This window comes from Natrix helvetica (assembly GCF_964273705.1).
Source record: "Natrix helvetica genome assembly, chromosome: 5".
In the NCBI taxonomy this organism is placed as follows: Eukaryota; Metazoa; Chordata; class Lepidosauria; order Squamata; family Natricidae; genus Natrix; species Natrix helvetica.
In genome coordinates this window covers 75,963,753-75,988,205 of record NC_138551.1, presented here as the reverse complement: position 1 = coordinate 75,988,205, position 24,453 = coordinate 75,963,753, and the positions used below count along the sequence as shown (strand labels likewise).

The window sequence follows — 24,453 nt, the reverse complement described above, 5'->3', positions numbered from 1 at the left end:
TCCACTTTTTATACTTAACTTTTTTGTCTTCCAATTTGTCGGAGAGTTCTTTATGCAGCCATACTGGTTTCTTTTGGGAGCTGTTATTTTTCTTCTTCATTGGTATTGTGCTAGAGTGAGGTTTTGTAATCTCATTTTTCAAAATTTCCCAAGCTTCTTGAGTTGTTTTCCCCTTGAGGATTCTCATGTAATATTTGCAACACATGTAATGTAGAATGTAACTAAAGGTGTGCATGTCAAACAATAAGAGGAATCAAGATTAATGGGTGCTGAATAAATGTAGACAATGGAGAAATAATCAATACAAAAGATGTAGCTGGATATAATTTGATAATACAGAAGAATGAAGGTCAAATCACAAAGGATAGAAGAATCTGGATTTATTTAACCACGATTTTTTCTCCCTTTCCTTCCTGTCTATAATTTGTTTTGCCATTTGCAGTTTGGATATTGCTTGTCCCAAAATGGAATATTTGGTAGTTTGTGGGGAAACACCCATATCATATTTAGAGTTCTCATAAAAATGCTGAATGTACAGGCAGGCCCAGCCCCAAATACACATTAAGCAGATGGTAAGCAGGTGAGATTCTTTCACCACCTTCAGGAAAACCAGTATCCAACTTCTCGTTTGTTGTTTTCTTTCAGTCATGACGCTTCAAAACAAGGTGGCCTCTTCCACCATTATTTTAAAAAATTATATTGGGGGATATGTCGGTGGCTGTCTAGAAATTAAGATGTCAGCAACTGAGTTTGCCCTGTTGATGTGCCTGTTGCCCAGTTATTGGTTTTAATTAAGAATCTAAAACAATATTGAAACTAGTGTAGGAGGGAATCCAAAGATGTCAAGGTAGGTGTCTAGGAACACATTTAATATCCTGTGCATCACTAGGCCTCTCCCTGCTCCGTGCTATGATGACAGAAATTAAGGCAATGCCTTCCAAAGGCTTACTGAACAAAAGCACCAGCAGAAGGCATCTATTTAGGTGCTTCTACTCTCTAAGAAGCCTTTAATTAACTGACACATTAAAAACAGCAATCTAAACATTTTGATGCAGCAAGGCGTAGACCGCTCGTAAAAATTGTTTTGCTAATGCCTTCCTGCTGTTCTATCAAAATGATTATTACTTTACAATAATGTTGCCTTGACAGTGCATAGTCCCTTCATAATGCAGTCAGGATGAATGTGCATAACTGCTCTCAATTATTTACAGAGGAGCTTAATTAAAACTAGTGTTGACTTAACTACAACAGCAGGCAACGTCAGATGACGCATACAAAGCATGTTCCAGTGTTCATGTTTTGCTTTCACTATAAATTTATTTAATTTGTTACTTGGTGATTAACATTTTCTAATTATTCCAGTCACAAACCTACCATTTAGAGTACACTGGAAAGCTTACAATATCCCTCTTATAAGAGATAACATCAAAGCAAGTAAGGCAAAGGTGCACATAAAATTGCATTAGATAAATTAGGGGTTTCAGAACTAAGGTGTACTTCCCTTGGGGAGGTGCAGACAGAATCCAGGGGTGCGAAGAACCTTTTAGTTACATTGTTACAATAAATCCATCTTTCCCAAAATTGCATTGTATTGTTTTCATTGTTCATTATGGAATTTTCAGGGAAACTTCAGTTAAACAAATGTAAGTTAAACTAATTGTTTCATTTCATCACTGATATGTTGTGCCCCACCTATCTGTGTAAAAGCTGGATACACGTAAGCAGTGAAAACCTCAAAATTAAATACAAATACAAATACTGTAGTTATTTGTATTTAGATAAAACTGGCAAAAGCATTTTTTTTCAAAAAATCAAGTGTGTCAGTATGTTATCCTCAATTTAAAAAAAATCATAATGCTTTCTTCATGTAACTGAATTACCCAATAATACTTATAGCAAATAAGCAAGATCTAATTCTTAGCAACTCAGCAATTTGTTATTGGCCAATTCCACTTGGTGGAAGATTATACCGAACCGTATTTTCCTCACCTTCATGTATGAAAAAAGCTGGTTCCTCCATTCAAGTAAATAGGTCAGCTCCAAGCAATTGCTGGGTTTATGGCATGCTGAAGCAGAACATGGAAGGCTTGCTCTCTTTAGACATGCATTATTAAGCTAAAAAATGGGGAAGAGAACAATGGAAAACTCATATCAAAATTAAGTAAAATAGTAACCTCTTCCCAGGATCTGTACCAGTGGTGAAATGTAATTTTTTTTTACTATCGGTTCTGTGGGTGTGGCTTGGTGGGCATGGCAGGGGAAGAATACTGCAAAATCCCCATTCTCACCCCATTCTGGGGTCAGCCAGTGGTGGTATTTGCCAATTCTCCGAACTACTCAAAATTTCCACTACCAGTTCTCCAGAACCTGTCAGAACCTGCTGAATTTCACCCCTGATCTGTACTGAACAATAAAAGGCAAGATATTCAAAATAATTCTGAATATTTGCATCTCAAGTGTCTGAACATTGTGTCATAAAAATAAAGTGAATAGCAAAATAGTTCTGAGAGAACCTGCTGTAGATTATTTATTAGCAGAGGTAACTATGGCCGTCAAGGTTCTATTTTTGTTGTTAAAATATTTAATGCCCTCCAATTAAATGTAAAAAAATTTATTCAATCTAATTCAATATGTGATCACAACAGAAACATTAAACAGCACAACTTAATAATGGTTTTGCTACTGAATTAAAAATAATTCCACATTATTCACAGTACATTTGAATCAGAAGATACAGAATAGTTTCTGGAGTTTAATCACAGAATAAATTTCAAATCCACACACTGCACCAGGTGACATTATGAGACTATGTGTTATCTGTTTTAAAAAATCCAGCAGGTAACAAAGGGCTAGTGCCTATACCAGAAATAACACTCACAAGACTTTTCCTCAAGATAATTTTACGAAGTATTTATAGCACTGAAAATTCTTGAAGAAATCTAGCAGTTTGCAAATACAGCTCTCTCACTCTCTGTGTGTATAATTCCAGAGTCCAACTGAATTAACCTTGTATTTCTTCTCAATAGTTAGAAGATACAACTAGTATTCTACACTTTATATTTCTTCACATACTTTAATACTGGAATACTAGTTGGTCATAATATACATTTTATACATTTTAAAATAGTACATTTCTATAGTTAAAATAATATTCACTTCAGAAAAATCGTACTTTGTTAGCATACATTATTGCAAACGAACATGAAGCCCATTTTGTGTGTTTAATTTCTGATGAAGAATTATTTACCAATTCTTAAAAAGAATAGGTTTCTACCATTTACAGTGAATATTACCCTGTTGAATCTAGCTCTAGTTCTCTAATGCTGCCGACACAAATGCCACCAGTAATCCCAGGAATTGGAATTGATTACATAGATAAATATGACTTCACATTGATATGCTTATTTCTTTTGTTGAGAAAAAGATTGCTCAAGTACCATTCCTAAATCTCAACTCTTTATGTTCTAAGAAACCAATTTTGTTTACTAGAAAAGGGCTTCCTTGTGTGCGTATGTAGAATTAGTACCACTACTCCAAGTATTTGCTGGGAGATTCCATCAAAATCAAAAACACTTAGAAAATGCATTCTCAAAACAAAACCAGTAAAGTGCCAGATGTCATAGGAGTAAAATATGAAAACAATTTCTATTTTAAAAAGCCCTAATAGTACATACAATTTGTATTATGTTTATAATTTCCTGAATACTTTTGGAAGTATAGGCAGAATACTTCTACATATACCTGCATGTTATCAGTCCTGGTTTTGAATCTTACTTTTATATTTATCTTGAACTAATAATATCCATCATTTGACTGGGATTCCATAGTACATTGGTACAAAACAATAACTCCAATATTGCAACTTGGTTACAAGCAGATTGTGATTCACTGTTTTCATTTCACACCAGGCAAATGCGACTCAATTGTATGTAGTACAACTTACAATGCAAGGACTAAACCATCAGATGAAACTTTTAAATAAAAAAATCTTACATTAATATTCCAAGTGCTTATTAAGAACAGGCATGTTCAGTTTTTAATATTCTAGAAATGTCGGCTATTTCGACAGGTAATTGTTGACTAGCAAAGAGTGATGAATTTACTGCAATGAGCATACAAAAGATATTTCAAAACAGTCTGCACATCATTTATTGACTTCCTAAGTGTTTGGCTGTTTCAGAAAACCCCCAAAAGGCAACATATCCCCACAAGAAATGGATTCAGATGTCTCCTGCCACAAAGAAAAATACATTAATGAAAACAAATTACATTCTTAAGCTTAACAAGTAAGTAGAATTCACCTTGACATTATATAGTCTTTTATTAGTCTATGTGGAAAGGGGAGAGATACAAAATGCAGCAGCATCTCATCCAATCTCGGCTCCTGTAGCTAACTAATAGAATTGTTGCAGAATATAGGAAATGAGATTGTAGGAGTCTGACAGGGGTACTGTAGTAATTTATGCACCTTCTTGCTCAGGGTAGTTTAAAATTTTCCGATGAGCTTGTCGCAAATATTGCTGCTGTTTGAAGTAGACTTTGAAAGCTCCTTTTATAGCAACAAAAGCAATTCCACCCTAAAAATAAAAGGGAACAATTATTCAAGGCCTACCAGAGAAATTCAATCTTTTTTTTAATGTGGCTTTTTATACACAGTTGTAATATGCATTGAAGTTAGGTTAATTAAAGCAGTTTTATATAAATACTGGGGACACGCCATTCCCTATCATGTTATTCTGAAATGTTTCTCTTATAAAAAAAATTCATGCTGATTTTACACATTATTTTAGAAGGGTTTTCTTAATTCATTCAATGGGAGGGAGGTGTAATCCCCCCCCCCCCCCCCGCAAGTTCAAATGACCTTGAGGAATCAGATTTGGATTCTAATTTCTCAATCCCTGGGTAATATTATGCTATAATTCTGGGTAGCAACTTCACTTGTATGATTGCCCCCATCTCATTTTCTCACTTCACATTTGTCAATTTCTTACATGATCTCCCTGCTTGGAAGTTCAGTATCCCCTCAAAATCACTTCTTTCAACTTTATTTCATGTCTCTCTCATCCAAAGGTTACCACTTATTTTGCTGATCAAGAGCATAATGGAATGTATTTACATTTGTATTCTTTGAAGTTTCATTTCCAACTTTTAGCAAAACTAAAAATGCTTAATCCAGAACAGTGTTGCAAAAAAAAAGTCATTGTCACCTCATCAGTTTACTGAATATCTTCATCTCTATCAAATATCATCTCCTCCATTTTGATCTTTTTGTAATACTCTGCTCCCAGATTTGTTTTCAGAACACTTCAATATTCAACCTTAAATCTGAACATTGGCTTTTTGCCTAATCTTGGATTCAGTCCAATCTTCCTGCACTTCTAAGCTGTCCAGGGCCTTATTTCCCCACTAATCTCTGATTTTATATTCCAAAAGCTCTGTTACTGCTTGCCCGTCAAAAGAGACAGCTTTTTCTTTCCTTTGCTGCCTCATAAGTGATGCTATTCATTTTATACTCTCTTAATCCCACCTTTTGGGTTTTGACAAAATTCTTCAGCAGCTATCTTCCCCGTTTCTCAGTAGCAAGTGCTGCATTTCTCCATATCATCAAATTCCATGTGTGTCAAGCTGCTAACAGCACCACGAAGCAAGATTCAGTCTTATTAATAAGATTTAATGCCAGGAAGGGATTAGATTACAGAATCCTGGAAACTAAATAAGAAAACTGTGTTCTTAATTTATCAGTCTGTACTTTAATGAGAATTCTATATGTGTTGCCCAAATGTCTTTCTCATACATTCTCTAACTGATGGACCAAGGCTTCATTGAATAGATGGGGTGAAATGTCCATTTGCTCATATGCCATGTTTTTCAGTAACATATTTTATTTCCAATTCTCTTATAACATATATTTGCATTTAAAACTCCCCTTTATCTTCCAGTAGCAGTAATAAAATTTTAATTACGTTACATAATAATATTTGGATGTCATATTTCTAATTGCAGTAATTCATGTAACTTTGATATCCATAGTTAGCTAGCCTGTATTCAGCCTTGGTTTAGTTAACTGATGAAAAAGCAATTATATAAAAGAATAACTTTTGAATACTGTAATTTAACTGATAACAAGCAGCACAGAAGCACAGGAACAACTCTATGTAAACTGACTTTCCTATCTATTGTTTAGTCAAAACAATGAATTAGGGATAAGGAACTGCATCTAGTTCAGTTTGACAAATTGAAGGTGAGTGGACCTCAACTCCAGAATTCTCAGTAATTGTCCATATACCTGGAACCACCATTGTTGGGTAACCATTATCCAGTACCAGGAGCTAGGGTTCCTATCCAATAATCTCAGCAAGTTAAATAGGGTGGCTTTGGAAACCTGGATACCTATTTTTACACACACCCCCCATCTTGTTTATTTACAAAATGTCTACCCCATCTTTATTTACCCTACAGTTTACAAGTACATAACTGCTGCCAATAACATCCAAGTAAAATTCTTTCAAAAATAAAATTGCAACACAAAAGCCATTATCAAAACCACTTAAGAACCACTTGTGTTCATCTGCCATTGTCCAAGAATGTACTCTATTTATTTATTGATTGATTGATTAGTCCCTAGGCCATATCAAAGGGCAGAGTTCCACAAACAAATTATTACTTACATTTTATAAAATCAATTTAAAATGGAATTGGACAAAATATGATTGAAAATGAATTTGGAATAAAATACAATTTAAAATGAATTTGGAATAAAATACAGTCTAAAATGAAATTAGAATAAATACAGTCTAAAATGAAATTAGAATAAAATACAATAATTTAAGATATAAAATGTGATAAAATTATATTTCGATGTCATCCCTACAATCTATCCCAATCAGTCCCACGTATGCAGATCTCAACCGAACCATTTTGCTTAAGTACTGTGCTGTGTTAAATGTTATTTTCAGATTCTGGCCACACGTAAGGTAAGTTGTTTTGATATGAGGATACCAATGGGTCATTCATTTGCTATAGAGACCAAGGTACCTGTCTCTCATCCTCTTATACAGGTTACAATCAAATAGGATGTGAACCAGGTCTTCTACTTCTGCCCAAGAATGTAAATATTGCTAGCCACCTCCTGCATCTGGATTAGGGAACTGCCAGCCTCTTCTTGCTCACTGAACATTCTGACCATCCATATTTACATATAGTTCTTTACAGTTTTAAAATGAGAATTTAGGTATTTATTATACAGAGTGTTATTTAGCAAAAGGGGTATAAAAACAATTACGTAAAGAGATGACAAATGATTAGAAATGTTTCTATAATCTTGCAGGTTTACTTCTACAAGGAAACTTCATCTTACCAAAATTGTTCTTTGAAGATTAGAATTAACACTGCTGAACATCAATTTTCCCACTATTGTGGCGATTGTGGGAAAGACAAGAGCGCCACATAGGATACGAGTAGCGGAGACATGATCTGCTAAAGGGTTAGCCTCAGCTGGAATACGAGGAACAGGACATCCAATCCCTGAAGAAAAATACCATTCCTAACTAAATATTAGGATATATACATTATACATTTTTATGCAACAAACTTTTCAATTTAATTTTATTCATATTCAGAATTCTTTACACTACATTTTTGCACTAAATTCCATTAAACAAAGTATGAATTTTAATAATGCTATACAAAAGTTTATTATTTATATTTTGGTTTTTTTCAACATAGTCAATTGAGATAGAATTCAATCAGAAGCAGCAAAAACTGTGCTAGACAGGTTATTCCTTAACAACAGAGAAATTTGCTCTACCATTTCATTCTTTCTCATTCTCTCTCACTGAAATCAAGCCCAGCCTAGATATTAAAATTTTGTAGCATTACCTGGAAATATGCTGTTCAGTATCTGCAGTTTGTTAGAGTATTTTCGCCACAATCTAAGCACGTAGTCTTCCCAGCGGATCATCTTTCCCAATATAAGCATAACTGGGATGGTGGGAAGTCCAATTAACAGGAATAATGGATCTGCTCTCTCCATGACATCAAGGCCCTCTTTATGACCCACAACCTGACCAAAACAAAACTACACATTACTACCTAACTATTACAAGCACCTCATTTTTTTAACACATAATCGTTTTATAAAGGATTACTCAAAGAATTTTTATCAAGTGTGTTATTAACCCGATCTGGCCCATCTTTTCAATTATGCAAGAAGAATAGTTTCAGTTGAATAAATCTATTCAGAAAATATTACAGAAGAGCTGGAAAATACCAAATCACTTCCAGGGAATACAAATAGCATTATACTATACTATTATACTGGGACATTCTACCCAGCCAGTAAAAGGACTAAGGGAAAGAAAATTGGAAACTGACAGGTGGATAAATTTTATTTAGCACCATTTAAGACTAATTATCTATTTTTTTATTTGTAAAGTATTTCTTTAGATCTAGTTTTAAAATCTATTGCAACATGATCTTAATAAGCTGTGTTGGCAGCATAATTTTTTTTTGGAATTGTATCTTTATTAGATTTAACATCCAATATTAATATACAAATTAACATAAAAGGGAAAGAGAAGGGAAATAACAAATTAAAAGTGGCAAAAATATACATCAAACAAACATAACAAAAGTAACCTCTCACTTCCTTTTAGCACAACGATATTAACAATATAACCAACAGCAGTAGCTTTCTCAACCAAAGTATGCTCTGTGAATATAACCAACCTGGTATCTGAATCTTATCAATCTAGATAACTATTTAAGGCATTAAAATGGGAAAAATGCTCATTAAGTCTGAATCTTTTTAGTTATATTTTAATGACATTAGCTATATGAAGAAGCTGGGTTGTCCTTGCTTGAAATATGTATTGTAATTACAAATGCATTCATGTTTGATAAATCTGAATTACAAATGCCTTCATATATGGTAATATAAATTCTCTCTGGGTCAAGCTTGACCCCTAATAACACATGAACATATCCATATAGTTCTCCTAGACGCTGCTTGGAGTGTCCAAGCATGGGTTAACTTCAGCTTGCTGCCCAAGGACTGAGTTCAAAGATTGCGCAGCCATGTCTCCTGCTCCCCTCAGAGGCTCAGTTTAAGAAACTCAGTCACCCTAAAAGGACGCAGTTGGGGAGCTCTACTACTTGGACAGCAAGTTGGACTCTCCAAACAGCTTAGTGTAGCCCCTTTTCTTATTTTTGTGTTTAGAGTGTAGATTAGTAAGCGTTAGGTTTTCTTATTTTCTCCCTTCAATTGAAAACTTCTTTCCTATAGTCTTCTGAAGCGCGGAACAGGCAGCTTGGAGGGCGTCTGCCTTCCGCAACCACCGTGGTTGAGGCACCACCGGGAGACTCGTCAGCGGCCACTGGTGAGCTCTGGGGGCAGGTAGGTAGGTAGGGATCCCCCAAAGCTGTCAGAGGAGTGTTTTTAACCCCGGAGGCTCTACTGAGCCCTCTGGATTGCCGACAGCTCCCTCGTGCGCTCCAAAGCTTGCGGCGGCCATTTTGAAGGGAAAAAAGTGGCGTGCTTTATTTTTCAAGCCGTTTGAATTGCCGCAGCCTGGTTCCACAGCGGATCGCCGCTGGGAGGGCTTCTTAATATTGGGATCTCACTCTGGGGCTCGAGGCTGGTCCCCCCCTCCCCAGGAAGACTATTAAGAGCGGCTGCAGGGAGTTTGGCTTTTCTCTGGCCATTCCCTGCCTTATTCCAGCGCAGATCTGCAGCGCCTTGGGACTTCCAATTTTGACGCCAAAAAAATTGCTCGCTGTTATTGATCCCTGACAAGCCCCATTTCCTCAGGACTTGGACTGAATTAAAGGGCCTATTATCCAAAGCTGTATCACATACAGGGACTAATTACAACCAAGCTGTGATAGGGCTGGAAGTGTACCATGGCCAGCAAGAGTGTGGCTGAAGTCAGGGATCAAACTGAACCTACCTCTAACAAGCGCAGCAGGCCCAACCCTGCTGCTAAAGGGGATAGTGCAGGATGCCCTGCAAAGGGGAAACAGCCCAAAGCCCGAAAGGTCTCAAAGGCTGCAGAAAGGTTGGCTGAGAGAAGACAGAAGGTCCTGGAGAGACAATTTCAAAAGGCAGTTAGTGCCCAGGCGCAAACTGTTCAAGTCAGGGAACCACCACCAGCTCAGGTTCCTGCAGATATGCCCATAGTGGATATTCCATGGGAGGGCTCTCCATCTCTGGCGGACAAAGAGGACTTTGGTTTTTCTCCCAACCCTTCCAGGGCATCCCCCAGGTTTCCTGATTCCTCCCTGGAAGAGGTGGACATGGAGGAGGCCTGCTCTCTAATGGGGGAGGAGTCTCCCCCTTCTGGCCCTATTTCTGGGACCACTCCTGAGTTATCCCAAGCGATGCAGGAGTTGGTTGCACGGGCGATATCACAGGGGATTGCAGATGGCATCCAACAACTGGGTCTCACCTTACCCCTCCAGAACAAGGCTAAAGCTAGAATGCAGGCCACAGGAGCTCACACTCAATCCACTGGAGCCTCCCCTCCTGCTTCCTCAGCTCTCAGCAAGGTCTCTGAAGATGAGAAGGGTGGACAGGACACTCCTGATCTGTCGGAGGATGAGAATCTGGTCTCTGACGCCCCTGCCTTGTCTGGCTTATTCAAGCCTTCAATGTTTAAGGCATTCTGACCAAGGCTAGTGCTTCGTCCATTGAAAAGGGACTCCCCGCCCAATCCGACAAGACTGCCACTCAACAGGGTAGCAAGGAAACGGTTGGATCAGGGGATCCAGGCGCAGGTCTCTTTAAGGAGACCCCCCCTTCAGGAGCTGGTTCCGGCACTACAGCTGTTCCAGGATGTTATCCAGCGACAATGGGTCCAGTCTGGGTCGATGGCTAATCCCAGTGGGATGGATTAAAAGCTCTACTCTATGGAGAGCAGCATGGAAGATCTCCTGAAGCTTCCTCGAGTAGATGACCCCATAGTGACGCTAACCTCGAACTCGGTCCTTCCAGCCGACCTACTGGAGGGACTCAAAGCGGAAGACAAGAAGGCGGAGAAGGCCTGTCATAAGACTCACATGGTCACAGCGTGGACCATGAAGGCCTCCTCCTCCTCTTCCTACTTCAGCAGGGCAGCTCTATTTTGGCTCCGCAAACTGCTAGCCAACCTCCCTGCCAGAGACACTAGAAGATGTCAACAAAATTATTGCAGTGGTCGAATACTCGGCCGACGCTTCCCTTAATGCCACCAAATTTTCCTCTAGGGCTATGGCATCTAATGTGACCACATGCTGTCTGCTGTGACTCGGCCACTGGCAGGCGGACATGAAGGTGATGTGGAAGTTGGCCTCAGCCCCTTTCAAGGGTGGTAAGCTTTTTGGTGAGGCCTTGGACTCAGTCTCAATTGAGTCCAAGGACAAACACAAAATCTTACCAGCAGTCACCAAGAAACCGGACTGCAAGGGTCGTTCCTTTTTTCATAGGCAGCCCTTTCGGAACACTGACTCCCCCTCCACATCTGGGGGATTTACCAGATTCTATCCCCAAACACAGGACCGCTCTCAGGATAGGACATCCTTCAGGGACAAAACCAGGCAACAGGGTAACCACAGGACCTTTCGAGGAGTGTTCTCCAACCGCTCCTTTCGCAGAACCAAGTGACCGTCACCGGTTGCCCATCATTGGGGGCCGGCTACAGCTCTACGCTGCCCAGTGGGAGGAGACAACGACGGACACTTGGGTACTGAATACGATCCGTCATGGCCTTATCTTAGACTTCCTTTCCTTTCCTCCGTGGACCTTCATTCGCTGCCCCCTCCCGAAATCCACCCACAAGCTACAATTGATGCAGGCAGAGATCTGGCATCTACTGGACATAGCGGCCATAGAGCAGGTGCCCCGGGGTCAGGAGGGCAGATATTTTACTCGATCCTCTTTCTAGTCCCTGAAGCCTTGGGAGGGGAGAGCGCCATACTGGACCTCAAGAAACTCAACATCCATATAGTGTACAAGCGCTTCAAGATGCAATCACTCCAGACCATCTTGGGTTGTATCAGGCAGGACGACTTCCTGACATCAATCGATCTGAAGGAGGCGCACCTGCACGTTCCCATTCATCCAGCGCATCGCAAGTTTCTGAGGTTCTAGTTTGCAAACCAGCATTATCAATACAAGGCTCTTCCCTTCGGCCTATCATCGGCCCCCAGGACGTTCACCAAACTTCTGGCTGCTGTCGCCGCACATCTCAGATCTCGTCCAGTAAGAATTGTCTGTTATCTGGACGACATCTTGTTGATGTCATCGTCCAGGGAGCGGGTGTGTCGAGATCTCAACTTCACCATCCACGCACTATAGCAACACGGTTTCTCCATCAATCTGGAGAAAAGTCACTTGGAGCCTAGTTCCGGGATTCAACACCTGGGCACTGTGATTGACTCCAGAACTTGCAGGGTGTTCCTCACACAGGAGCGGAGGGACAGCATCACATCCCTTGTGCGTCAGATCAGGCGATCCAGGTCAGCACCTCTAGTGACTCTATCCCAGCTACTGGGGAAGCTGATCTCATGCATCGCTGTAGTAGCTGCATGCACGGGATATTCAGTGGTTCCTTCTTCCCATTCAGCGGTGCAAGGCCAGCAACTCCAAGAGGGTGGTCAGCGTCCCCCAAAGGTGCTCCGATCACTCGGGTGGTGGCAATCTTCAGCGCTGACAAGGGGGTCCCTCTTCAATGAACCAGAGCGCCTGGTCATAACAACAGATGCCACCTTGTATGGCCGGGGCGCCTACCTACAGACACACGTGACGCAGGGCAGAGCTCGCCCACAACATAAACTGGCTGGAGCTCAGAGCCGCCAGACTAGCCCTGCGCCACTTCCGTCACTTCATCGAGGGTTCCCATGTCCTCATACTGGCAGACAACATCCCCCCCAAGGCCTACATCAATCACCAGGGCGGAACTCGATCAATGGCCCTGATGTCGGAGGGGGAGGCCATAGGACGATGGGCGGAGTGTCACCTCAAGTCCTTGAGAGCGGATCACATCTCGGGGGAGGAAACCTGACAGCAGACTGGCTGAGCAGAACAACCATCAGCAACTCAGAATGGTAACTTCATCCATCTCTGTTCTACCAGCTGACCCAGAGATTCAGTCTTCCGACAATAGGCCTGTTTGCCAGTCCCAAGAATACTCACCACCCCCGGTTCTTTTCAAGATTCCAATGCTCCGGCGCGGAAGGGACGGATGCTTTTCCATGCCGCTGGCCTCCCAGACTGTTATACGCGTTCCCGCCCCTCCCACTGATACCTCAGGTGATCAGGAAGATCTTACTGGAGGGCACCGAAGTACTACTAGTCGCCTCGCACTGGCCAAGGAGGTCCTGGTTCGCCGACCTTGTCAGCCTGTCAGTGACCAAGCAGTGGCGCATACCTCAGGAGCAGGTCTCCCTCAGCCAGGGGGCCATACCTCACCCGGACCCTCAATGGCTTCAGTTAGCCGTTTAGCACTTGAGGGGGACCTCCTGAGGCAAGACAGCTTTTCTGACAAGGTCATTCAAACCATCCAGGCGTCCAGGCAACCTTCCACCGTGCGGATCTGTGATGCTACTTGGACTATCTTCTCCTCTTGGTGTCAGTCCCATCACATCGATGCCACAGCAGCAACGATCCCACAAATCCTAGACTTCCTACAGGAGGGGTTAGACAAGGGCCTCGCCCACAACACCCTTCGGAGACAGACAGCAGCCCTGGCCACCAACTTGTCCAGAGACAATTCTCAACTGCTCAGCAGACACCCAAGGGTCCGCAGTTTCCTAAAGGGGGCTACCAACCTACACCCTCCGACTGTACACCGTTACCCAACTTGGGACTTATTGATTGTCTTACAGGCCTTAACATCGCCGCCATTAGAACCAATTCATTCTATTAGCCTACGACATTTGTCGTTCAAAACCACCTTTCTTGTAGCCATCACTTCAGTGCACAGAATTTCGGAGCTATCCGCGCTATCCGTTAAGGAGGACCTTTGTATTATACATTCGGACAGAGTCATTCTGCGATTGGATCCAGCATTTCTACCAAAAATTAACAGCTTATTCCACAGAACTCAAGAGGTCATCTTCCCCGACTTCTGCTCGCACTCCAGCCATCCCAGGGAGCGCATCTGGCACAAATTGTATGTTCACCGCGCTGTGCGGGTATACAAAAAGAGGACAGCCTCTTTTCGCAAGTCAGAATCGTTCTTCATATCATTCCAGCCCACCTCCATGGGCAGGAACGTATCATCTTCCACCATAGGACGTTGGCTACGCGCTTGCATTAAGCTGGCTTACGAGCAACAATCCAGACCTGTTCCTCTTCGTATCACAGCACACTCGACGAGGAGCGCCGTGACTATGGCCGCTTAGACTACTCAAGAGCCTATTGAAGAGATCTGCAGGGCGGTTACCTGGTCCTCGCCGTCACCGTTCATTCGGAATTACAGACTGGACTCCTTTGCCTCTGCAGAGGCTTCATTTGGAAGGAGGGTCTTACAGCGGGTCCTTGCAGGTCCTGCTAACCAGGACATTCCTTCTTCCCACCCTGGGACTACATAGCTTGGGTATGTTCCATGCTTGGACATTCCAAGCAGCACCTAGGAGAATGACCGATGGTTTACCTGAATGGTCATTCCCTAGGCGCTGCAGGAGTGTCCAACGCTGCCCTGGGGTCGCCTGAGGGTGCGTGACTTATCACCTCTATGGCATAGACTTTCTCCATACAGCATCTCTTTGGGTCTCATACCTTCGTTTTTTAAACTGAGCCTCTGAGGTGAGCAGGAGGTGTGGCTACACAATCTTTGAACTCAGTCCTTGGGCAGAAAGCTGAAGTCAACCCATGTTTGGACACTCCTGCAGCTCCTAGAGAACGACCATTCAGGTAAGTCAACGGTCATTTCATAACAACAGTATATAGAGGTTTGACACTGTCTTATTTTGCGGATTTTTTTTAGAGGGCCAAACAATGGAATGGCTCTCAAATGTTATTTATGGCAGACTTTTATTTCTATAGGTGGTCTCATATCCAGAAGTGAACTTTTTTAAAAGATTAGTCAAGATCAGTGAGCAATTGCCACTTCCTTTGTCACAAATATCTTTACCAGTTGCTGAAGTAATACAGGTAATAGTTGTCTTATGGGACTGGATTTCCAGTCATAAATCACTGCATTTAAGTTGAGGCATTCACATGACCGGACCCCATTTTACATCATTTTTTTGTAGCAGTCATTAAGCAAAACATTATGGCTGATAAGCAAACTATGTGGTTTTAAGTGTGAAACCATTATTCTGAATGCATGTTTTTTGCTGGCAAAAAATGTTGCAAAATGCATTCATTTGTCTGTGGGATGTTGCAATTGGTTGTAATGACCCAATTGCAAAGTGTGCAAAATGCAATCATGTAACTATGGGCAGACAGTGTGGCATAATGGTTTATGATGTCCAAAAGTGTTTTATGGACCAAAAAACTTCAGGCCCATCGTTATTTTGAACGGTCATTAGTTGACCAAATGTAAAATGAAAACTACCCGTAGAATCATAATGACAAATGTAAGGCAGCTCAAAAGGAGCAAAACCCACACAAGGATGAAGGAAACATAATCTGGATCTAGGTATGGTAAATTGGGTTTTCCAATCCTGCCTTAGAATTCTCTTTCTTACCCACCCTCAAGGGCGTCTTCAGCAAATCTTTAGCAGTTTCCAGCTCAATTACAGTAATTTAACATTTAGAACATTATCTGAACCTGCATCACTGTTACAGCTCCATAGGTGACAGCTGTCCAGTAGATAGAGCCCACCATTATTCCAGCTGCAGCAAATGGACAGGCTTTTGAGATAAGACGATCTGCTAAGTCCAAGACATAAACAACTGGACCTATAATGTAAAGAAGAAAGGAGATTCTGTAGCAACCATCATAAATTGACAAAGGAGCAACTGGCAAATGAAAGTTATGTTTTATTAGTAAATGTTATAATTGTATAAAATTGTTTCTTTCTTCAGAAGTATAATATATTCAGACTTTTAATCCATTACTGTGCCTTTCCAAGTAACTAATTGTTCATCTGTAATGCACGTATTCTTAAACAATTTAATCTGAAAATGGGAGAAATTGAAAACACTAAACTAGTAACCTGTTCTAACCCCCCTCTCCATGCGTTCAATAAAGCAACCCAGATGAAGCAACCCAGATAGTCCAAACGAGCAGACATGGCTAGAATACATAGATTTTCTTAACTACAAATTCGAATGGTTGTTTCCTGCAAATGTCCCCTCCCAACGCCTCACCTATAATCTCTCTTGGGAGGGGCTAATCCACAACCACCTGTGCTTAATCATCTTCTGTGAGTCTGCCTACGGAGTTGCTCCTTCTGTTTCTCAGCCCTTCTCAATCTAGCATCAGGGACAAACTGCCTTTGATCCTCCCCACTGCTTCTTGCCTCAGGTGCCTCCTGGTGGCCAACCAGCCTCTCTGGTCCCTGCTCTGAGTCTGAACCCTGCACAGGGTGCTCCACATCATCCAGGGCAGACTCATATGATTCCTCGCTATCCGAGTCCATCAGCAGCTCAACCAGATCCTGCTGGGCCACAACAGTAACCTAACGTCTTGCATCATGATCTGAAAAACAAGTTAATATGTGGTATATTGTTCCACCCTAGTTTTTCTCCTTAATTTTATTTTTATCCTTATCATTCTAATTCTGTTTCCAAGGATAAAATAAATGTTGGGGAAAGCAGTGAAAATGCTTTTAGTGTAGAGAGGCCCAGCAAAATCACAATTACAATCACCTACAAATATTAAAGAACATATCCTACAGATGTTAAAATAATTACTGTAGTAAAAAGAGCATTGAAACAAAATTTAAAAAGGATAGAGAATCTTATCCTTTTGATCTTCCATGTGACAAGTCTGATAATTATCTTGCAAAACCTTTAATGAAGATAATTTCCTGCAATGCATTGTTTTGGGATAATGATGATAATAAAGTTAATTGCAAAAGAGTTCTACTTGGAACAGCTTACATTCTGTGACATTATCTTTTATACCATCAAGCGATATCTGCCTGTCCCCGGTCTTGGGGAAAATATTTGAGGGGTGAATAAAAATACCAAATCCAGCCTAAACATCTGGCTAGCAGTGTGATCAACAATAATAATTTTATATGTATTAAAATTGGCAGATTTCTGTGTGATTTTTTCCCCTGAAGCATAGTTGCATATTAAGGATGCAATTTTAAGCAAAATGATTTATAAGAAAAAATCATGTAATGTTTATAAGGACTAGAAACAGATATCTCTGTATCACTGAACTATTATACTTAAGACGTTTATACCATACCATCACTGACTTGTTATCTAATAATAATTCTTCCCTGATGCCATAAACCACACTTGAAGATCTCATGTAGGATAAAACTTAATAAATATTAAGTGTTAATGGAAAACCCTAAAGCTTCCCACACCATATCCAAATTTTCAACTACGGGAGACTCATACTTAAAATCTTGGGAGGAAAAACCTATTTCAGTCAATGCATGTGTCTTACCTAGCTTTGGAAATACTATCAAGTATTCTGCATTGCACTGTGGACAGGCAACTCGAGCTGTACTGTTTCCTCTTTGTTTTTCGTCCACCCAACGCTGTAGACATGTTTGGTGAACCCATTTTGTAGACCCTCTACATCTGCACGGTCTCACCCATTCTGCTGTTCTGTCATCCTCATCAGTAGCAAAACAAACCCAGCAACTCCTGTAATTCAAACACAAGTCTTATCTCAGTTACAATTACAAACAAGAGCAAAATATCATCATTCGTCTCTACACTTTCTTAAAAAAAGTCACTAGCCAAAATTTAACCTAGAAGCATTTTAATGTTTTATTCAGCCAAGAACAACACAATAAAAATACCAAATAAAAAGATCACCACTCTGACTAGTATTTGGAAATCTGAGTTCCAGCAAGAATCTTCATCAACTATACTTCTTTTTTGGTAGAATCGATCTACTACAGGATGAGTGCCTCTTCCCTGATGTTACGGACCGTGATGTTTATAACATCCAGATTACATCCACCCAATCCAACAGAGCAGAGAGCAAGGGAATGAAGATACATCTGGTAGGACTAGAAGGGTCTTCTCCATGGTGGTACCTTCCCTTTGGAACATCATCACTGTAAAGATTAGACTGCCACTCTGGCACACTTTCGCACGATCCTAAAGACCTGGTTTTGCCAACCAATGAACCAGAATGGGATAGAGTCTGTCAAGTGGTTGCTTGCTATTGTAGGGAAGGGTGAGGGGATATTGTTTTTACTTTTTTATATTATGTTTTTTATTATTTGTGACCCATCTCAAGTCACTGAAAATGAGTGGGCAGCTAAACAAACAAACAAGCAAATAAATAAGTAACAAAGCTAATGCAACAATATTGCGTGCAAGATACTTCTTTCAGCATCTGCCATTGACTCCCTTCCGGACTCTAAATTAATGGCCATACAGGTAGTCCTTGATTTACAACTGTTTTAACAATGCTCTGGGATTACAGTGGGGTATGGAATGGATGTTTTGCAACCCATAAAGCACTTCATAAAACATTGCACTACCAACCCTATGGTAATATGACCATGATCTGAGGGTTTGGCAACAAGTTCATATTTACAATTAGTTGCCAAGCACCCTGCAATCAGGTGAATGCTGTTTGCAATCTTCTCTGCTCATTTACCCAGAAAGTCAATGGGGGATGCCATCAGGGAAGGTTGCAAACCGCTGGCATCTGCCACGAAACCGAGATTCTATCCTGGCAGCCCTTTGAAAGCAAGAACTAGCTCCTGGGAGAAAATTTCAACTGAGAGGAAATCTCAGGTCTACGTGGACCTGAGATTCCGCCCCTTCTCCAGGCAGCCTTTTGAGAGCAAAAGGGTTGCCTACTGAGGAGAGGGGAACTCCTCTAGCAGGCTGCAGAAATGGAGGTCTAATCCCAAAGATATGATCCTGCAGCTTTTTGGAATAATTCCCTTTCATGTAAAGATAGTTGAACTTGGCAGGAAACTTTTCTCAATCTGCGTAATGACTCTGGAGATTATTTAACAAGTGCAACTGGCAGCATCAGGATTGTAGTCACTGAATGAAGCAGTCAGATGGGCATTTCACTTAGACTGCTTTGCTCAACACTCAAGATTCTGATTCCAATTTTTGACTTCCAGTTCCGGCTGCTGAGAGCGGCGGGCATGTTTTGGTCGCCCTGTGCGCTCTTGGTGGGGGGGCACAGGGAGCCTTGTAGGGGCGCCCTGCCGAGGGGGCGGCTAGCTGGGGGTCCCCTGCATCGGCGGCAGCCGCGGGGGGGCTCCTGGCATTGCCCTAGGTGCCAGGAGGCGGAAGGGGGTGCGCGAGGAGCTTCCATGCTTCCGTGCGCTTTTGCTTCGAGGCTGCTGGACGAATTTAACGATCTGAAGGCTGCAGCTGCAATGTGGTGAGATGGAAACGCACCCCGATTCCCTCTCTGATTGTTTAATGAAGGATTGACAGCTTTTTAAAGATTTTCAATCTGTTCCTGGGAAGTGCGATTGGAGGGAGGGGGATTTCCCCCCCCTTGGAAAAGCAGCTTTGGACTGCTCTCTGCCCTCGGAGGAGGAGGGGGAGAGCTCTAGAATGAAATCACACTCATAGCAAACAAGCAGATGAATACCCTGCTGCAATTGTGAAAGAGAAGTGATGATCTGTTCTTTTTGAAAATTTTGAAAACTTTTGGTTTGTTGCCTTCTGATCCCGTGCTGGCAAGGCAAGATGTCACACTTCCGCTGTCTTTATGCACTTTGAAATTTGACTCCACCCATAGAAATTGCTGGCATTTTGTCTTTGTCTCCGTGACACCCAGAAATATCTCTTGATATACTGTACCCTGGACTTGGAATAATGGATTTTATTGTCTGGATTTGAACTATAGAAAAGGTGCCTATTATTGTCTGGACTGCCTGCCTCGTGATCTCTCTTGGCTATCCCCTTTTCATAGTTGCCATTTCATCCTATGGACACAGACACCTCTGAGTTTCTCTTTACTAAAATGGCACCGAAAAGACCCCCACCTGGGAAACCAGGCTTTGCTGGCTCTGCTCCAACATCCTCAATGTCCAGCCCCAGTGGACAACAGACATTAACATCTCTACTACAACCCAAAGCCCCCGAGGAGGACCTAACTCACCAGTTGCTTCAAAAGCTCTTAAAGGGGCAGGAGGACTTGAAAAACCAACTGAAAGAAATGATTGAACAGCTCAGAGAGAACCAAAACCGAACGGCTCAAAACTCACAGAGACTGGAACTTTTGGAGGAGGGGACGGCTGAGATGAGGGGGGAGGTGAGGGGGGTCCAGAGAGGAAACCAAGAACTTGAGAACCATCAGATAAAAATAGAATTTGAAAGGATGTCTTTTTTCCTTAGATTTCAAAATGTAATTGAGGCTGATGATGAAGATTTGAGGGAGATTATGACAAACTTATTCACTGAATATATCAAAAAAGACAGACAGCAGTTGGGATGGGATATTGACCTGGTCTATAGAGTTAATTCAGCTTATGCTAGAACACACAATGTTCCAAGAGACGTTCACATTAAATTTCTTAGAAAGACTACAAGAGATGAGATTCTGAGTGCACAAAGGGGGCAAATGTTAAAATACAAGGATAGAGAGATAGTCATCCTGAAACAAATCCCAAAGAAAGTTAGAGATAAAAGAAAAAAATATTCGCTCTTAGCGAAGAAACTATTCGAGAAAGGGGTTTGGTTCCGGTGGCTGCTGCCAGAAGGCATGCTGGTATTCTGGGAGGGCAGTAGAATTAGAATTAATACAACTATGGAGGCGAGGCCTTCATGGAAAAAAACAAAGCTCTCCTAGATAAAGCTGATGACACTACACAAGACACACAAGACACGGGAGGTGCCGGAGCTTTGCTGGTGGGGGGAGGAGAAGAGGCAACATCGAGAAAACTTAGATCACAAAAGTGAGTTAGAAAAATAATGCAATTGCTGATACAGGGAATTTTTTCTGTTTGATATAAAATAGATTGAAATTATTGGAAGATATAAGGTAAAAATATGCTGTCAAAAATTGCTAAGTAGTAATTACCTAATGTATTAACAAGTGAAAGTTATGAGAACCGGGGGGAGTGCCATTTCCTGCATAATGTAGCTGTCATAATTTGTAATTTTACCCATTACCCTTCTTCCTAAAAATTTTGCAAAACCAATAAAAAATTTTGTTCAAAAAAAAAAGATTCTGATTCCAATTTTTGTCGTGATTCAAATACTAATTGTACTTTGAAAAGGTAGCCAGGAAGTGGAATGAGTTGCTCCTCATGCAGTCATTTGGCAAGAAAGTAGGACATGTAAGGCATTGGTTGCTCTAGGGCAGGGGTGGCGAACAAGTTCGACAAAAAGAGCCAAAATTTTAAACTGTGAGAGTCAGAGAGCCACACCACGCAGTGACCTGCCAAAACAGACCCGGAAGCAATGTTCCCTCTAATTTTTTTTCGATGTGAGCAGAAAAGTATAGTGTTTGAGCAGCACATTTTCATGCCTGAGCACCCGAATTTTTTTCACAGATGTCACCTAAGACAACAACGAAATCAGTATTATTTGAAACTCAAAGTTATGTTTCTTCAAGGTACCCGCTTAATTCAAAGTGTTATATAATATCAGTATCACTTAACAACGCTCCTGCTTAGCAACCAAAATGTTGGCTCAGAAACTCTGGCATTTGAAGCACGCAACTCTTAAAGCTGTCAAGTTACAAGACCCTTGCACCCCTAACCCTTTAGGGGAAAAAACCCCCAGGGGTCTTCAAACCTGACAGCTTTAACACTTGTGGACTTCAACTCCCAGAATTCCTCCTCCAGTCATGTTGCAGCGACGTCATCTGCGTGGATCTGCTCCATCTTTGCTTTCTTCATTGTGGGCAGGGCTGCTGCTGAAGATGCCGACGAGTTGCCAACAGAATAACTGCTGCTACCTCCTCCTCCTCCTCCTCCAACAGAATCACCAGATTTGCTCCTGAGCTCAGCGCTGGGTTACCTCTGCCCCCTCCCCCTCCTCCGTGCTTTTGAGGAGCCATGAGGCTTTTTTTCCCCTGCTCCCCCCCCGCCTTCCTACTGGCTCCTGCAGCCTCATGGCTCCTCAAAAGCACGGCGGAGGAGAAGGAGGGGGCAGGGGTAACCCAGCGCTGACTGAGCTCAGCTGCTCCGAGCGGAGGGGAGGCGCCGCTGCCACGCGCGGAGATGCCGGCTGGAGCTTTGGCGGCTTCATCTCAGCCGCAGCGCCGGGCGGCAAATCCGGCAGTGCTGCCTGTTAGAGGAGGATGAGGAGGAGGTGGCAGCAGTTCTTCCGGTGGCGGTGGGGGCTTTGGGGCTTCACAACTAGCCTCAGTCGCCCCGTGCTCCTCAAAGCAAGTCTGGGGAAGTCCTTTGCAGGCGGCCCGTTCTAGCTGCCTGCAAAGGACCTCCCCAGCTTCCGAAAGGGAGCGCGCGATCCGAGCCACAGTATACTAAATAATGATAAGAGGCAAAGAGCCTCATTTATTTTGACCGGGAGCCGCATGCGGCTCGCGAGCCGCGTGTTCGCCACCCCTGCTCTAGGGGATGAAATTTGTCAGAATATGTATCTTTTTACAGCTCCTATATTTTGAGAACTTTTGGCAATATTCAGTACTATCAAATATAATGTCTCCCTGGATCCCCTGAAAGAAAGAGGGTTTTATAATGGCTCTAGTCTTATCAGAGTAGGCATTTTCCACTAGTAACTGTGAGCAATAGTTGAGTCCATGATTCAGCAAAGCAGAGTGCCATGACAGGGCTTTCTTCTTCCCTTCCATATTATTTCATAACTGTGTGAAATTGGTCAAATATAGATTTGGGATGAGATATCATTAATACATGGATAATACTATACAATTGATAATACTGAGTTGTACATTGCCACAGGCTAAATTGGATAGTGTGGAGAACCTGATTCTATGTCTCAGGCTGAAAGAGACAAGATGGGGCCAAATCTCGCTTGGTGCACATGGACATGACTTCTGGGGATCTGAGGTATTATGCTATCTGCCCTCTAGAAATGCTGAGTAGAAAACATTGAAGAGGGAACTAAAGAATACCCAGTGAAACTTGGGTCACATTAATATAAGTAAGCAGCTGAAAAGCATCTCTGATTCTTTGATTAATTTATCAGTTTCAATTTAATAAACTTAATATGTTTAACTTTATTAAATTTTAACTTAAATTGCTCTGAAACTCAAATCCACTGTTTAATAACAGCTTTAGCCTTCTCAAATTCTAAGAATAATAGATGTTTGGGTGAGAGGCAGGTTACATATAATACTCGTCCATTACTTAGGCCTATAATTGTCAAATGATATTAAGGAGAGGAGCCAAGCTAAACCCTATCTGAACAAATAAAATTACTAGCCAAACATTGGCTTCAATTCTGAGTAGCTTGGGTCTAGTCTCAAGCTTGCATTAGGAACATATCCAGGGTTTTTAAAAAAAACACATCTTAAGAAATTGTGTTGTGCTTTTTGAAGTTGGCATAAGCACTTAAGGGCACATCATACAATAACTGTGTAACTAATTCTGCAGCAAATCATTTGATGGCAACAGGAATAAATGCTTCCATGCATTTAATGAAGTCTTGTAAAAGTGCTGCAGCAGCACTTCTTTTGTGTCACAGGAAAGGAACAATAAACATAAGCACTTTTCTTTTAGAAGCCTGAAAAAGAAGTTAGATAATTTAAAAAATTCACTTGCTCTATGTCAATACCTTTCACTCCTGGTACTATTGGAAAGCAACATGATTACTGTTTTTTGATAATTAATTAGCAACTGCCTTCTTGGATCAATGACAAAATAATGGAGTCTTAACCATAAACCAATAGGTAATTTTGATCAACATCATATAGTTATATAAGTATAATTGCTAATTATTGTAATCAAGGGAAAAAGGACATATTCATTATCTTAATAACTCACAGTTAGTTCTTGATGGCTGCTTAATATAAAGTGGAGGAAAAACACGTTGGAATATTCTTGAAGCAACTCAACAGACTAAGAGGGTTAATGTTCATTTGAATGAGATCAAAAATAAAAGCATCAGTGGATCATATGTACTTATCAAATGTTTAAATAATACATACAGCACTACAAACAATGGATGAATTGCAAAACAATTGTATAATTACTTTTATAGTCTTAAACCTTTAGCACAATATGAATAAATACTATAATGGTAAAGGATTGCTTTCGGTCAGATGATTTATCTTGTCATTGATATAGGAGAAAGCTAAATAAAAACACTGACATAAGAATCTTAGCTCTTGCCAAATTTTCCATTTCTTGTAATGAATAAAACATTACTTTTAGTTAGTACAGAATCAGACAACAACCTAAAATAGAAACAGTTTGCCATGT

The 24,453-nt window shown here is 41.3% G+C and overlaps 1 protein-coding gene across 1 annotated transcript in view; it reads right to left on the bottom strand.

Annotated features, from left to right (window-relative positions):
- Positions 1-2,595: 2,595 nt before the first annotated feature.
- Positions 2,596-24,453, bottom strand: part of MARCHF5 (membrane associated ring-CH-type finger 5) — a 29,800-nt gene continuing 7,942 nt past the window's right edge. Inside the window, exons 2-6 of the mRNA XM_081953957.1 lie at positions 17,553-17,755; positions 15,753-15,883; positions 7,879-8,062; positions 7,358-7,524; positions 2,596-4,577 (exon numbers count right to left, since the gene is read on the bottom strand). Of these exons, the coding sequence (XP_081810083.1) occupies positions 4,461-4,577; positions 7,358-7,524; positions 7,879-8,062; positions 15,753-15,883; positions 17,553-17,755 (802 nt within the window). The 3' untranslated portion in view covers positions 2,596-4,460. The remainder of the gene's footprint in view (positions 4,578-7,357; positions 7,525-7,878; positions 8,063-15,752; positions 15,884-17,552; positions 17,756-24,453) is intronic.